General features: G+C 38.6%; 3 protein-coding genes across 7 annotated transcripts; 2 read left to right on the top strand and 1 right to left on the bottom strand.

Moving 5' to 3' along the window:
* On the top strand, nt 1–1,870 carry LOC106937791 (RAB9A, member RAS oncogene family). Its single transcript, XM_015019473.1, has 3 exons — nt 1–58; nt 352–467; nt 638–1,870. Exon 3 carries the CDS (start codon nt 677–679, stop codon nt 1,283–1,285), a length of 609 nt encoding a protein of 202 aa, XP_014874959.1. The 5' UTR covers nt 1–58; nt 352–467; nt 638–676; the 3' UTR covers nt 1,286–1,870.
* Nucleotides 1,871–2,743: 873 nt separating this feature from the next.
* On the bottom strand, nt 2,744–4,994 carry trappc2 (trafficking protein particle complex subunit 2). 4 transcript variants are annotated; one of them, XM_015019477.1, is made up of 5 exons: nt 4,898–4,994; nt 4,559–4,686; nt 3,390–3,534; nt 3,031–3,116; nt 2,744–2,953 (listed from the first exon to the last, which is right to left on the bottom strand). In XM_015019477.1, the coding sequence occupies exons 2-5, from the start codon at nt 4,649–4,651 to the stop codon at nt 2,855–2,857; spliced, it is 423 nt and encodes a 140-aa protein (XP_014874963.1). In that variant the 5' UTR covers nt 4,652–4,686; nt 4,898–4,994; the 3' UTR covers nt 2,744–2,854. The 4 variants fall into 4 exon arrangements, with proteins under 4 accessions (XP_014874963.1, XP_014874961.1, XP_014874960.1 ...); XM_015019475.1 differs by having other exon boundaries at nt 4,885–4,970; XM_015019474.1 differs by having other exon boundaries at nt 4,800–4,962.
* A 124-nt stretch (nt 4,995–5,118) lies between these two features.
* On the top strand, nt 5,119–15,873 carry ofd1 (OFD1 centriole and centriolar satellite protein). 2 transcript variants are annotated; one of them, XM_015019468.1, is made up of 22 exons: nt 5,119–5,447; nt 5,556–5,759; nt 6,160–6,228; nt 6,330–6,354; nt 6,434–6,541; nt 6,637–6,773; nt 6,880–7,053; nt 7,527–7,633; nt 7,719–7,838; nt 8,790–8,863; nt 8,959–9,050; nt 9,200–9,389; nt 10,332–10,462; nt 10,639–10,750; nt 11,594–12,283; nt 12,387–12,549; nt 12,648–12,739; nt 13,729–13,857; nt 14,017–14,183; nt 14,256–14,429; nt 14,504–14,574; nt 14,863–15,873. In XM_015019468.1, exons 1-22 carry the CDS (start codon nt 5,352–5,354, stop codon nt 14,906–14,908), a joined length of 3,171 nt encoding a protein of 1,056 aa, XP_014874954.1. In that variant the 5' UTR covers nt 5,119–5,351; the 3' UTR covers nt 14,909–15,873. The 2 variants fall into 2 exon arrangements, with proteins under 2 accessions (XP_014874954.1, XP_014874956.1); XM_015019470.1 differs by having other exon boundaries at nt 5,120–5,447; nt 14,017–14,177.
* The last annotated feature ends 87 nt before the right edge of the window (nt 15,874–15,960 follow it).

Here is a 15,960-nt window from a genome sequence, read left to right as displayed (position 1 = left end):
CATTATTTTAGCAGCTATCTGATTAGAACTGCGAAGCACGTTAGGAGAAATCGTCTCGGTAAGTAAAGCCAGGCTAGCTAGTTTAGTTCTTCATTAACCTTTCCATCTGTTGTCTATTTTCAACTTAGCCTAGCACAGCCTAAGCTTAGCTAGTCTTTAGACCTGGAATAATATGTCTTTCAAATTAGTTGCTACGTTTTACAGGAGGTTAATGTTTTTGTACGTTATGGCGACAAGTTAGGCCTTCATAGATTAACGGTGTACGTTTTTATTGCTATTTTCATCCGTAACTTCTGCCCTGAAGCGTATGTTAATCGGGAGAATGACTGCTTGTCATTGTGTTTCATATAGATGGATGTTCTCTATATGGCTGCCATCATCAAAATTAAGCAAATGAGCATGTGATTTAACACTGTGGCTAACAGCATATGATCTGGCCCAGTGGAGGAAGACAACGTCAAACTGGGGTAAGAATAAATGATAGTTATCCTATTTTGGGTCAGCGCTATAAAGTGAGATATCTTTACATGTAAACCTCAATAAATTCAATATACCTGGAAAGCTTATTTATTTTAGAGATTCAGTTTTGGTGATGTTGTAATTTACTGAATACAGTCCTGTGTTATCTTTCTTTTAGGTAAACAGTTTCACTCTGTTTGATAAGTAGTTAATAGCCATGACTGCAAGGAAGTCCCTGCTTAAAGTAATCTTGCTTGGTGATGGTGGCGTTGGAAAGAGCTCCATAATGAATCGGTACGTCACCAACAAGTTTGATGCCCACCTCTTCCATACTATTGGTGTCGAGTTCCTAAACAAGACCCTCGAGGTGGACGGGAATCAGGTAACCCTACAGATCTGGGACACTGCCGGCCAAGAGCGCTTTCGCAGCCTGAGGACTCCTTTTTATCGTGGCTCCGATTGCTGTCTGCTAACCTTCAGCGTGGATGATAACCAGAGTTTTCTCAACTTGAGCAACTGGAAGAAAGAGTTCATCTACTATGCTGATGTCAAGGAGCCTGAGAACTTCCCATTTGTGGTATTGGGCAACAAAGTGGACGTGACAGAGAGGCAGGTGTCTACCGAGGAAGCTCAGATGTGGTGCCAGGAAAATGGTGACTACCCGTACTTTGAGACCAGCGCCAAGGATGCCACAAATGTAGCTGTGGCTTTTGAGGAAGCGGTCCACAGAGCGCTGGCTGCAGATGACAAAGCGGATCACCTCATCCCCACAGACACGGTCAAGCTCCACAGAAAGCCCCGCTCTGCTACTTCTTGCTGTTCATAAAATCCTGAAGCTATCACTAATAATCCTCTGATATGCCTGTCATGTTTTGAGGCTGTAGGCATAATATGCTGTAGTAATAAATTATGCTACTAGCTTTTTTTTTTTTTTAATTATTATTGTTATTTCTCCAAGGTTCATTGATCCCGACACAAGAAACACTAACTCCATTCATGACCCATTACAAATAAACTTAAGGAACTTTTGCATTGATTTAGCTTTGGCATGTTTTAAAATTCTTTATGCATTAAAATATAGTAAATGTTCCAGTTTTCTGCCGCCATAATGACACACACTGCTTAGATGTGAGTGCAAAATATTATCGGGCTTCCAAATGTGATTGTGCAACACAATTGCAGAGTCTAATTGCATCATATTAAAATCATTTGTATCACCCAATAACTTTCTAATGATTATGAATGATCTAAATCCCGTCTTTAGAAAAGCTAACCACAGAGACGTTTGATTACTGCCCCTTAAAACTGTGTAATGTATTTGCATCATAAATAAATTAAAGCTGTGTTGGAGAAACTGTCATGAACATGTTTCCTTTTGGGAATAAACTTAAAGAATAACTTGCATGACAAATTTGAGCCTTCAAGTTTCTGCAAATCTTTGTGTTCTGAAGCCTAGATGATGTTCACATTAGATTTTTTTTTTTTTTGTAAATATGAAAGTTTTTTTTTGGCTCCATTTTAAAAACTAAACCTCTATTGAAGTTCTTAGTCAAAATATATATGACCAAAACTAATATAGAAAGTTAATGTTTGTATAGAGGGCCATAATTCAACAAATAATGTGTCAAATATTTATGTGGTACTTTAAAACTGGAATAAACACAATAAATTTGAATTTTTATCTAAAGGTCTCCAATTTTTAAAACACAAATTATTCAATCTTAAACATTTTAGGTGTTTTTTCATTGTTTGCAATGCAACAATCCATCACAAAATAATTTAAAATGTTATCGTGGATCATCAATCTGACTCGCAAGATGTGATCACAATAATCTACACACCATTTTTGACTATATACCAATGAACTTTTCTATTGCATTGCCAGCTGACTTTGATGGATAAAGTGTACTGATAAAGTACATTCAGGATGTGCTGCAACTATTACATGTGTGTTATATAATTTCCATTTTTGACTTAATTTTTTTTTTTTAGAGACATTAAAGGCAAATTTTAAATGTATATATTGTCAGTGTTGGACGTTATCAGATAGGTATTTAAAATTAGACACAATCGGCTTGGTTTGATCAGCCTGTTAGTAGCATGAATATTAACTGCTTACAAGTTAGTTTATTGTTCTGGAGATTAAACTAAAATATCTTCCTGGGGAGATCTAATTTGTTTGTGCTGTCTTGATTTTGCTATAATAATGCATATAATAAAAGTTATTCCAAAGTAGAAAAAAAAATCTCACATTTAAAATAAAATCTCTATCATTTTGTACAAATTTCTTTTAGCCATATTTTTTATTTAATGCTACAGAAAAAGAACAGACAAGCATTTTTAGATTTTTATATATACAATGAGAAGAATACGTTCAGATCTTGGTGTGGCATGATTAACTTAGGAGATGTTTCTTTCCAAGAAACTGGACTTTTCGCTCAAATGCAGTCGAGCGAATCGGGGCGTTGATTTCATAGAAAGGATTCATTGCAAACTGGAAGATAAAACATAATTATAAGACAGTCAGTCTACCAAATTAGGGTTAATAGAGTCACACAGAACACAACTCACCTTAATGTATAAATCATACACATCGTTAAAAAAGTTCTTGATTCCATCTTCTTGTCGAACGTCGTGCAGCATGATGAATCTTATTTGTATGGCAGTTAATTAAAGAAAATAAACCAAGGCAAATGTGATAAACATGCAAATAAAAAAGGTAAAAGACACAACTATTATGTTGTTTAATATAGCGGTTATCAACATGCCTGGCACCACTTAGATACGTTGTGTCCAATGAATGGAAAAAGATGGACGTTTTGCGTTTCTGAGTAAAAAAAAACAAAAAAAAAACATTTACCAGCTACACTAAAAACTGTTTTTAAATATTAAACTTAGAAAAAAAAAATAGATCATTCACAAAAGGATATGTCCTGCTGTGACGAAGGCCGAGACAAACCACTCGTTGAACTTGTCCACAGTTTTTAGGTACATGCTGTTGGACAGCCACATGTTCTCGTCCACCAAGTCTAGGGCAGCGTGTGCGATGAACTGGTTGAGGTGACGATGGTCGTCCTGTGGTCAATGAAGCACATCTTGTAAATGAGGATCATGAATACAAAAAGTTCTAATGAATCTTGAAAAGTATGAGAACGTAGCAATCAGCTTTATGAGAGACTGTTAGAAGGGTTAGCTCAACTGCAAAGCATGCAGAGCTGTATCTATGTTTATAACTTGTAGAAAAGAACCTTGTACTGTACAAAAAGGAAACGAGTGATTAAGACAAGTTATGACAACGTTCTATTACTTTTTTTAAAGTTTCTTGCTGTGCACCTTCTAGATGCAGAGCTTGTAGATTACAACGTGTTTAATAAACTAATAAGCTATTAAAAAGGATGTTTAATAATGAAAATAAGCAACAAAAAATGTGGAACTTTCTGTTCAGTTTTATGAAAGCTGCAGCTTTTTGAAATACAAACTGTTAGACACTTGAACAGTTAGTGGCATCCGATGTCTGCTTGATGCAAAGAGAGATTCCAAATCACAACCATCACATAAGATGTTTGTTTTAAGTTTCAGGGTTGGAGCAATGTTTTAATACACCTAAAAGGCAGACCAAAAAATACTTAAAAAAAAAAAAAGGGAAGAAAAACAGTTGGACTTTGTTTTGCATAATTACTTTCAAACGCATCTCAGGAAGTTATTGCTAATTTTTTTTTCGGTATTTCACGCCAAGTCCATCTCCGCAGCTGCAGCTGGACAATGGTATATTTCGAATATTTTTTTTTTTCTGTTCACTTAGTAACTAACATGTTAATGTCAGAATGTTCACATTTGTCCAACTCGGTTACTGCATGTTTTAAAAGTATACAAGTTTTCCATATCAGATTTGTTTTTCAGTTGAATTGCCCAGAACAAACGTCACATATCACCACAAAAATACATTGTTATTACACCTCGGATAGCCAGGTACCGTCATTTTGATACTTAACAAAATTGTCTGAATTTACTATCTATAATATATTTTAGTGAGTCTTATTAAAAATATTTCTGTTTAAGGAAGTTAGCATATTTTTTAAGGGATGAGTGCACTTACTACCTTTGATTCAGATTTCCCGGTAGGTAAAAACTCCATCTCAAACACAGGATTGTCATGATGACCGACCATAACAAAGTAAAAGCTTCCCGACATCGTATAGTTATCTTCTTAGCAAATCAATAGATGCCCTGTAGTTAATGAAAAACAAACAAAATCAAATAAATGATCTTTAGAGACATACGAAATGACGTGTATACATTTGAACTAAACAGACAACACAAGAGATTCTTTAAGGGATTGTTTCGCTATCAAAGTAAACAGGATCCAAATTAAGGTCCAAAGGAAAATTGAAGACGTATATTTTAAATACCCCAGTTTTTCTTTACCCGTTGAACTCACTTCCTGAAGATGTGAAAGCGTAGTCGCAAAAAGATGACGACATTAAAAAAAAAAAAACGTTAGCTACCCATTTAAATTTATTTTGTCTTTTTTGGAATTTTTTTGGAGCATACTATTTTTGAAATTACATTACTAAATTGGGTCTGTGTAAAATTCTGCACGGATAAATGTGATATATCGAGAGCTATTTAAAAAATTAAAGGATTTATATAAGTTGCGTCATAGATGTGCGCCTGCCTGCTGCAGAATTTCCGTTGGCGAATTTAAATGTTTTGGGTTTACATCTTTAAAGGGAGCGGGTCGATTGTTTTGAGTTGTACAGTAACTGAAAAACAAATATATTTCTCTTTCGTCTGTTCGGGAATTAGGTTTTAAGAATAGTTAAGCTACTCTTCTACAAGCTGAGAAATTTGTCGATATTGAGGGATTTTCTTATTTTTTTTTTGTAATCGTTATGTCCTCGTCCAAGGAGGATGCGTTATCCCCAGAAGAGCTGAGGAAAAGACTCTATCAAACATTTAAAAAAAACGGAGTGCTTGACACACTAAAAGTAAGTAACATTAACCTCAGAGAGGCCACATAACGTCGTCTTCGTAGACGTGTGGTCACTTTATTCACTAATGCACCTTGTTCCTCTTCTCCTTTGGTTCTGATCCAGGTGCAGCTGAGGAATCAGCTCATCCAGGAGTTGAAGAGTCCACATTCCAAGGGACAAAATCCAGCTCTCAGGCCCCCACACGGGACATCCGATACTCTTTTACTTTCAGCTTGCAACACTATAGTAGCCGATCACCTCCGTACTTTAGGGTATGAGTACACACTTTCTGTATTCTGCCCCGAGAGTGGTGTGTGTAAGGACAAGGTGTGTATGACTGCTTTTATTCCCTTCTGCAGTTTTATGGTGATTCACAACCACCAATGTATTCTACGTGGTTTTTAGTTATTTACAAATAAAATTCTGACATTTGCCTTGCCTTTGCATTCAGCATCCCTTTAGTCTGACGCCTCTAAATAAAATCCAATGCAACAAACTGACTTCATAAATGGAGTACTTGATATTTTAGGTTCAACGATGCTATCCTTTCAACCAGATTTACCTTGCAACCAAATAAGTATTGACACCAGAGGCCTGAATGCAAATGCAAGTCACACTTTGTTATTTTATTTATTGATGTTTTTTAAATCTTTCATCATTTTACAATTATGTGGTAGAGTATACTGAATTTTGTAGCTGTAATGACAATTCTGCTCAATTCTGGCAGATTCTCAAGAAAGAAGACCTTCTTCAGATTCTTAAATTTAACCCTTCGTCAGCCTCTTTCACATCTATGGTGATTATTAATGTGATTCAAACCACAGTACATGTAAGATGTAATCAAATTAATTAATAATGAAGCTGTTTTGTAATATTAACATTATCAATTTTAAACAGCTAAATAAAGAAGACGGTGATAAAGGTACGTTCAGTAAGTTTGTCTTCCATTCAAACTTCTTCTACATCCAAGTCTTCTCGTCAGCATTAAACGTGTCTTGCAGGGCTCCTGTTCAGTCTTTTAACAAACCTGACACACCATTCAACACACAACCTCCGTAATGATGTCGACACTCAGACAACCAACTTAGCAAGTTATGGCGAGTCCCTGGGTAAGGAAGAACTTGTATACAAAACTGCCTTTTTCATTGTATTCAAGTACTTATCATTTAGTGTTAACCACAGTTATTTTCCTTTCTGTTCCCAGTTGACAAGATGAAAATGATTGATAGACAATACGAGAACTCCAGTTTAGGTGAAGACAAAATGTTTCCACTCCAGTCAAAGCTGGCTGCATATAAAAAAGAGATTGAAGCACAGAAGGAGGCAGAAATGAACACAAAGGTACACGCATATGAACATGTAGAATGACATTTAATCCCCTGGGTTGTTTTTGTTTTATATCATTTATGCTGTTGCATTGCGTCATTTTTGATTTTTTTTTCTTCAGCTGAAACATTTCAAAGACGTTGAAATCGCAAAGGTCAGAATGGATGAAAAAGCCAAGTTTAATCAGGAACTTGAAAAGCTGAAGCAAGAACTGGAGAGGACTTATGAAATGAGGGCAAAGGCACTGATGGACCGAGAGAAAAATGCCATAGAGCGGCTGCAAAAACAGCAAGAGGTAAGATACTTATAATAACTTGTTTTTCTCTGCACGTTCTCTTCAAATACTTAAAATGCTTGGCCAGGCTTTTTAGAAGCTTGGTTAATATTTTTTCACCAGTGATAATTTCAGGCTAAGATAATTATGAAACAGTGTTCCACATAGACCAGAAACTCCAGTGTTGACAAAAAAAAAAAAAAAAAACAATATTAGAATTAGTGGATGTGCACATTGGGGTTTGTGGGAGCGGAGATAAAAAAGGAAATGTCCGCAGATTTATCTGAGAAGACAACAAGAACGTCATCAATATATCAAGATGTCTTTCTCTGGTTAAAAGAGAATGATTGCTGACTTTTGAAACCTTGACTTCTAAGTTATTGACTTTAGATATCGAAACGTTCAATATTCTTAAATATTTCCAAATCTGCAGACTTTGTTTAATTCTTCTGACTATTAGTGTAAACAGTCTTTAACGACTGTGTTATTCTTAGATTGAAGAAAAAAATGTCTACATGCAGAGACAGTCACTGCTGAAAGAAATCGAAACGCTGCGCAGCAGAGAAAATGAGTTGAGGATGAGAATGGAGGCTTTTGAAAAGTAAGATATTTTTTAAAGACCTTTTTTTTTAAAACTAATTTCTTTTCAGTCACTGATTCATTGTTTTGTTAAATGTCAATGTCAGGTCCTGTGAAATTTACGCAGAGAAGATGAGAGCTACTGAAGAGTTGTTGAGGAGGAGAGAACTGGGTGTAAGGACAATGGAGGACACATATGACCAGAAACTGAAGAATGAACTTTCAAGGTTTTTGTTGTTTTTTTTTATTTAAGAAAAAAAAAAACACTCTGGCTTTGTTTGGGTCACTTAAAGTCCAACAAAAGGGAGCTCCTAAATTTAAGTTGGTATTTTCTTAAGTTTAATATTGCTCTCAGATGATGTCACTGTTGGGTTGACTTGAGGTAATATTGTTACCTTATATGAACCATCACTCATCTTGAACTTTATCAGCTAAAATCAAATTATGCTGAAATTGTAATCTAATAACTTACACAGAAATCTATTTTCTTTGCTATGAACACTTTTGGTATTAAAAGCTAATGCAGTTCCAGTCACAAGTTTACATGAATCACCAACAAAGATTTCATAACAATTTGGTGCCTTAAAATTCAACTAACATTAAGCAATCCTATTAAAAAAATAGTGGACTATATGTCCACAATTAATGTAGAAGCTGGGTCTGTTCCTGGAAACCAACCAATTTACATCAACTTTAACATTTTTGGCAAAAAGAGAGATCAAATATCCAGCCAGACCTACGCCAGAAGCTTGCAGATGACTTCAGAAAGCTTGTGGTTTTTCTATATCTTGCTAAGAAACATCTAACCAAATATTTAGCTGAGGTGTGTTCATTTATTTGAACTTTATATAAATTAAACCTGAGGAAATTATAGAAAATCCACAATAAATTCTAAGTTTGCACCTAATTATAGTCTTTGAAGCTTGTTGAGGTTGTATGTTGACTTATCAGCCCTCCAAGAAAAAAAAAAAAAAGAAGAGTTCAAATAAATACTGAGAAGATCACATAAATAATCTTTTTGTGAAATTCTGAAGTGATACTGTAAATGTATCGCTATCTGGGATAGTAGAAATGTGGCTTTTCTATTATAGTGTCAGGAACCGCTGACTTGACTATGTGCTAAACTGATTTTTATTCATCTTTGTCACTGATTGATCTCCTGCTTTCTATGATTCCAGTTACCAGCTTGAGCTGAAGGAGGAATTTCTTAGAAGAACAGAAAAACTCACAGAAAGTGAGAACCGAAACAAAGGCAAGCATTTCACTTCCTGGAGGAAAAAAAAAAAAAATGACCCGCTTGATGATGAATTCATTTTCACAATGTTCACAACATTTTTATTTTTCCAGTGGAAACGACTCGAATCCAAAAGGAGTCTGATTTGATTGATGCCAGACTCGAAGAGCACAACAGAGCGTGCACAGAGCTGAAAAGACTTCAGGTGATAGTTTATTCAGCCAGTATTTAATTTGAAATATTTTTGGTTATGCCTACTACACTTTATTGGAGAAGATTGACTGCCACAGGGTGGCTTATTGAAGTCTTTTCCAAGTTCTATTTTCATATTCCACCCATTGTTTGTTTTCCCAGGTTGAGCTAGAAACCGCACAGCAGCAGATATCGCTGCTGACTCAACAGAAGGAGCTACTAAAAGAACGACTGGAGAGCACGAGCGACTATTCCCGCTTGAAACTGGAGAAAACGGAGCTGCTGGGACAGCTGCAGCTGCTGAAGAAACAGCTGGAAGAAGCACAGGGAGAGAACCAGCGGCTCCATGCAGGTGAAGGGAGGCCGCCGCATTTCTAACGAATATGAAACGGCTTCTGTTTCCTTCATATCCATATCAGCTGTTCGTCAAACAAGGTGCACATACACATTCTGTTAATGAGATGTATGCAGGTTTTTCTTCACCGATTAATCTAGTTCCTCTCTTATACTGAGTGTCTGTGGCTCCGTTTAGTATGAGCTTCGGCGTGCTGTGAAATGTTCAGTCCGTCCAGTCTGTCTCTCTGCCTCAGCCTGAGACTAATTGAGTGAGCCTGGTCTTCCAGTGTGGGGCCTCTTTGGATGACCTGTAGCTTCGCAGACTGTCTGTGAAGGAAAGCCATTAAAACTGTAAGCGGAGACAGAAAGCTCTGTTTACCAGCAGCAAACAAAAAAATTTTTCTTCTCTCTGAGGGAGACCGAATTCACCCTGTTTAATAAGTGGAAAAAAAAAATGTGTTGGTTTACTTCTCTGTCGGTAACACAAACACAGTAGCCCGAGTTCTGTAGAAACTCTGAGTGTGGTAGAAATTGGACATATTTAGTTAAAAAGAAATTCTATAGTGCCTTTTCAAAATACTCTTATATCTTTAGTTAGCCCTTCCTCCCTTTTTTTTTTTTTGTACATTACAACTTATAACTTCAAAGTACTTCTTTCGGATATGTGATAAGCCAATTGAAAGTGGGAGCATGATGATTTTTCTCTCCCTCTCTTTCATTTGTTAATTACAAGTAATGATCTGAAAAGTGTGGCATGCATTTGAATGAAGCCCTCCTTACTGTGTGACTTCTAAATACAATCCAGTGCAACCAGCTGCCTCGGTAACTGGTGAATATTTATATTTATATAAATATTCACAATTATGCGCTAGCTTTGGTAAAATGGTTAACAAATGTAAGGCACATGAATGCTTTTGCATACATTAACTAAATACGTTTTGTAAACCCCCTTTCTTAGAAATGATCAAACCATCTATGGAAGAACTGGCCTTGCAGACGGAGCTTCACCGACTGCAGAACGCTCGTACGCTGGACGAGGCAGAGTTTGAAAACCAGAAACAGGTGCTGCAAACGCAGCTTCAGAGTGAGGTCAGTCCGGTCCCACCAGATTACTTGGAAGACTGTGGGAAACTATGCGACCTATATATTTCCCTATGATCGCATAGGAAAAAAATGCTGCTGTGCCTCTGGTACAAATTCAAAACTTTGCAAGATGGCGATTTGTAATTTTTTGTTTTTTTTTGTTTTGTTTTTTCTCTCTGCAGGTGGAACGATGTGCTCAGCTTAAAGCTCAGCTGACAGAGTGTGAGGAGAGGGCAGAGTGGATGACCAAACATGTTGAGGAGATCAAAACACAGCTTCGCCAAACACAGCAAGGTAGCACGTGGTGCAACTTGTAGTTTGTGTTAGCGTGATCTTTGTGTCAAGTTTGGTCAGTTATGCATGTTAGACTCTGTAGCAAGTTTCAACTCTGAATAGACAGATTTGCTTTCTTTTTGTTTTTCTGAGTGAAAATATTTGTCAGGTGTCAAATATTTTCCCCATCGTTTAAAGTGTCTCGCAAATCTATTCATGCCTCAATTTGCCATGTTGCAAACTTCAGTGTGTTTTATTGGGATTTTATTGGATATAATACAAAACAGTGAAGTGGAAGGACAGTGAGGGAAAAGTGGGGCACATTTTTGTATTCAGCTCCCCTGTGTCTATTTCATCTAGAAGCGCTGTTTACTGTAATTACAGCTTGAAGACTGTTGGGGGACGCCTCTACGAAATTTGAACGTCTCTAACTATGTAGCTTATGAAGTCTTGACAAAACTGCTGGATTTGTACAGAGATTAAATTACATACATCAGAGTAAAGGGGACATTATACAAACTCTCCTAAGATTCCTTTGTTTGTAAGCACGTTAGAAAACCAAATCACTTAATCCACTTCATAGTTATGTGCTACTTTGAGCTGGTCTGTTCAGTAAAATACCAACAAAAAAAAAAAAAAGTTGAAATGGGAAAATGTTCAAAGGCATCTGAAGAGTTTTGTCGGCACTGTAACAAAATGAAGCCAAGAAAGAAAGCCGCTGTCCAATGGTAGTAACTCAGTTTTAGATGTAGTTGCTTGTATTTCTGGTGGTGGTCTTCTGTTTTAGTGTTGAACCCACCCCCCGCCTCTCTGTTTTCTTTTCCTCTTTCATTTCCTTCTGCGTGACTCGATCGATAACGACAGCTCTGGAAAATGAAGTGCTGCGTAACCCGAAGCCCTCTCTCGTCGATCGCTCCGTTCTGGAGTTCAGCGCCGACTCGCTGGTTCCACCCGACATCTACGTGGACAGAGCTGTGCTGGGGTCCAGGGTGAGTCACCATGATGTCTTTGAAGCAGGTGAGCCACTGCGAAGACACAAGTTCCCTCGGAGCGATTCTCCAGACTCGGACGTGGAGCTCATGGCAGAAGCCAAAGCTCGCATCCAGAAACTGCAGAGGGAGGCTGAAAGCTTAGAGGAAGCTTACAGAAACTACCAGCAGAGGGCAGTGCACTCCATTGCCTCTCATAGGCCTCTTTCCCCACAGCAAACCTATTTTTCACATTACCCCGGATCCCCTTTGAGGAAAAAAGACTCTCGGCCTTCACACAACTATTCAACCCACAGACCAAAGACTTTACTCAAACAACTCACTCCTCAAAGTATCCAATCCCCCACACTGGTATCCCATGACACCGGAAACATCATGCCTCCTTCAGAAGTCTACGACCAGCCTCAGGCCCCATTTGTCACCGAACAGAGTCGCCAATCTTTGTCTGAACCCGTATTTGTAAGAGACGGACAAAGTCAGGATGAAAGCTCTCTTTCAGCCAAACAGCCGTCTGGGACGCCACAATCCTCTTCCAGAAGGCGACATCAGAAGCAGAATGCAGAAGGTAGTTTTTTCATTTGTCAAAGAACGCCACACACAACTACTCCAAGTTTAAGTTGTTCCTCTTTTAGCCTTGTTTCTCAATGTAAGTCCTTGCTCCCCCTTAGAACCAGCGGCGTCTGCGATGGCGCTCTCTCAGCCGCCGCCATCTGACACACGGCTCTTCTGCGCCTCGGTTGTCACCGTCGCCGCAAACGCAGGTGACTTTTCTCCTGAGCTCAGTCCACCTCGCAGCCCCCAGCTCAGGAGCACCGCACGGGACCACTCCAGGTACCATCTGCCGCTGCTAGGACGAGGACAAACATTTCACGCATTACTTCACGGTCGTGCATTTTAATCTTGTCTCGTTTGCCCTTGTTTCTTTCAAGCCCTCCAAAAGCGCAGCCTGTGTTTTCCAGCTTGGAGTCTTCCCCGCATCCGGAGGAGATAAACCTTGAAGATCTGACGGGAGATTTGCAAGGTGCTCCAGAGTATTAGCAGTCATGTCGTGGCGCATGTTGTTAAACCCAATATTTTCTTTGTATGATGGAGGGAAGAATCCTTTTAGTTCTTTAATCTCCCTACATGCTCCTCATTTAGAAGCGAGCTGAACTTAATTTGTGATGGATTTTTTTTTTTTTCCCCCACATGTGTTAGCACTTAAAATCTCTGTAGGGTTCTGACTGACAAACGTGGAAAAGATGTGCCACAGAAGCACGTCGCAGCTCTGAGCACTTAAAATTGGAAACCTCGCACTCCATCCGAACAGACATAGAATCATACACAGACAGTTCTTTGACAAGGAATTCGTGCCACAGTTCAGCGTTGAACCACACACATCAAGAGTTATTGCGACTTTATGTCACATTTGTGTGTAACTGTGAAGTGGAAGGAGAAGATGCATTGTTTTCAAAATAGTTTGTATTTATAGAAACATGGAGACAAGGAAACCATTGTTGGATAAAAGAAATGGCTTTGAAAAGGAGGAGACGTTGAGTTGTGTCCCCTTTGCAGATTTTTGTTTGAAAACATCTCAAAAACTCAGCAGTGATTTTCCTTCCACTTCATAAGTACTTGCTGCTTTCACATAACATCCAATAAGGAAAATTATGGCTTTTAATGTGACAGTGGCGGGACAAGCTACTTATACTCTGGCGTTTATACAGTTTTACTGTGTCTTCAGCCTTCCAGTAGAAAATGTTTCCGCTGAAATTTCCAAATGATCTGCTGCCGTGTTATTTGCAGCAGGTGTCATGTACAATTTTGATGGTTCAGACTGTTTTTGTTTTGTTTTTTTTGTATTTTCCTGTTTTTTAATGGCTATGAATTTGGCCCCCAGCATGTCCTTTCAGCAGCCCCTCACAATGGTGAAGATGAAGGACAGCTGATTATGTATTCTGTGCCGGTTCTCTGGCTCTGTTGCATTATGGTGGAGCATAAAAGATCCCTTTGTGCTGCGTCTCCCTCCAGAGCCCGGCCACATTCCAGAGCTTCTCATGGACACTGCTGTCCCTCTCTCAGAGGAGGCCCCCGAAGGGCCCGCCACCCCCCAGCCCCAGGACCTCCCAGAAGACCCAGCAGACTCGCACAGCCAGCCTGGTGAGTCAACCCGTCCAGTAATGACCCTTGATCTCGGTTGACCCAGGACGATATGCATTTTATATTTATGTTGAAGGCCATCATTCTTACTGCTACCAGTCTGCCACGTTTTGCTCATTTTCCCGCATCTTGAATTTATGTCTCTCCGCTTTTCTCTAGAAGTCCAAGAGACCTCAGGTGACTCTGTCAAAGAGGAAGAGGAAGACGAGGAGCAGAGGTGGGAAAGAGAGCGGAAAGAGAAGCAAGAGCGAAGGCAGAGGGAGCTAGAAGAAACGAAGGAGCGAGAGCGGCAGGAATTGGAACGTCTGGAGAAGGAGACGGTAACGGTGAATCCAGGGCGGCGATGCTTAAAAGACGTTGATCTGAAATCAGCAGTGACCGCTTCTCTGTCTAACCAGCTTTTGGAAGAGGCGGTGCAACTGGGAAAGGAAGGAGAAGAAACAGAAGAAGAAGCAGCTGACGTTAAGAAAGGAGAAGACGACGAGCAGAGCAGGGAAGAGCCGAAAGTAGAAAATCCACTGGAGAAATACATGAAGATGGTTCTGGAAGCAAGAGAGAAGCAAAATGAGCAGGTCAGTTCAATCTACGAGTTAACTTGTATGTTTTACTTAACCTCACATTTGGCTTTTTTTTTGTGCATTTCTAGAAGCCTGTAAGAGACGAAGAAAGACAGATGAGCCCAGAGGACAAGAGTTTATTTGAGGAAAAAGATGAAAGGTAACACAAATAAAGCCGCCGTGTTGATTTGTAGACGTATTACTATACCGCATATAAAATAATTCAAAAGGTATGACGTTACTTCAGGAACCTTTAATACAAGAGCAAGACCACGCGATGTAATCCCAATAATTCATTGCTTTTGTGGTTTCCCATCTCCTGATATGTCAGTAATGTTATTAGCGCTGGAATTACTTCAAGTTCATTTAAAAATATCTTCCTCTGATGAGCTATGCTTTTCTCTGTCCCTTGAGGGCTTCAGTTATTAACTCGGTTTGTTTTCCTCAGCATTGCAGCGTTCTCGCTTAAGGATGAAGAAGACGAGTTCTGGTGAGCCGAGTCGGAGTTCTGTAAAGAGTTTCAACCTCGTCACCTTTTTAACCTACATTTTGATATTTTAGTTTTTAGACCCATTTGCACTTATTAAAAATGTGAAATATGCAACTTTTGCAAACTGCTGCAATAAAAAAACAAAACAAAAACACTTTACAACACACATAACTTTGTTTTCTTTATTTTCATAAAAAACAGTCATCAGGCCAGTTGAGCTGTATTTCCAGTCAGACATGGTGCTCATTGATTAGTTGATTGATTGATGCCCTCCTGGTGATTCATAAACATTTTCTGTTTTTTTTTTTTGGTTCATTCAGTATGGAACACAAACAATCAAAGGTCATGTACATTACTGTGATGTACTAGTAAGCCTTGCAAAAGAATCCACACCTCTTCGACCTTTCCACATTTGGCCCTGTTGCAACTACAAACTTTGTCTTTCATTGAGATTTTATATGACAGACCAACAAAGTAATGGTTTGCCATGAAATGGAAGAAGTAGGTTGATTATTCTCTGCATTATACCAAGACATGGCCCTCCATATGTGTTGACAGGACGGGCAAGCAGAGTGGTATTCAGAAATGAGACAGGAAGCCCATGGTACCTGTGGAGGAGCTGCAGAGAGCCACAGCTTAGGTGGAGAAATCTGTTGGCAGGATAATGATTAGCTGTGTACTTTACAAATCTGGCCTTTATGGAAAAGTGGCAAGAAGAAAGTCATTGTTATGTGTTGGTCGTATTCTATATAAATAACATACAATGAGGTTTGTGGGTTTTACATCACAATATGTAGTAAAGTTTAAGTGGTATAAATTATTTCGCAAGGCGTTGCATGCGACACATTTCTCCTCTTTGCCGCTGTACAGCTTTCTAGTTACCATGAAACAAATAGTTTAATTTCACAGGATACTGTTTTACACATTGGACAGCATTGGCTTGAACACTTTGGCTATATTTACTTTTTATTTATTTTCTTTTACTGAATTATTTTATTTTAGGAAATCTTAAGGAAGCCCTTGACATTTGTAGAAAATATCTGTACTAGCATGCAA

Source organism: Poecilia latipinna, unplaced genomic scaffold (genome assembly GCF_001443285.1).
Source record: "Poecilia latipinna isolate Pla-1442-1.1 unplaced genomic scaffold, P_latipinna-1.0 Scaffold2439, whole genome shotgun sequence".
Classification (NCBI taxonomy): Eukaryota; Metazoa; Chordata; class Actinopteri; order Cyprinodontiformes; family Poeciliidae; genus Poecilia; species Poecilia latipinna.
Note: the sequence above shows the minus strand (reverse complement) of the source record. Positions and strands in the feature narration are given on the sequence as shown.

Coding starts and splice junctions, on each gene's coding strand:
- LOC106937791 (XM_015019473.1), top strand. CDS start 677: ATGACTGCAAGGAAGTCCCTGCTTAAAGTAATCTTGCTTGGTGATGGT.
- trappc2 (XM_015019477.1), bottom strand. CDS start 4,651: ATGTCGGGAAGCTTTTACTTTGTTATGGTCGGTCATCATGACAATCCT. Junction 3,535..4,558: donor CCGGGAAATCTGAATCAAAG/GTAGTAAGTGCA, acceptor CATTGACCACAG/GACGACCATCGTCACCTCAA. Junction 2,954..3,030: donor TGTATGATTTATACATTAAG/GTGAGTTGTGTT, acceptor TTTATCTTCCAG/TTTGCAATGAATCCTTTCTA.
- ofd1 (XM_015019468.1), top strand. CDS start 5,352: ATGTCCTCGTCCAAGGAGGATGCGTTATCCCCAGAAGAGCTGAGGAAA. Junction 10,751..11,593: donor GCTTCGCCAAACACAGCAAG/GTAGCACGTGGT, acceptor CGATAACGACAG/CTCTGGAAAATGAAGTGCTG. Junction 14,575..14,862: donor TTTGAGGAAAAAGATGAAAG/GTAACACAAATA, acceptor TGTTTTCCTCAG/CATTGCAGCGTTCTCGCTTA.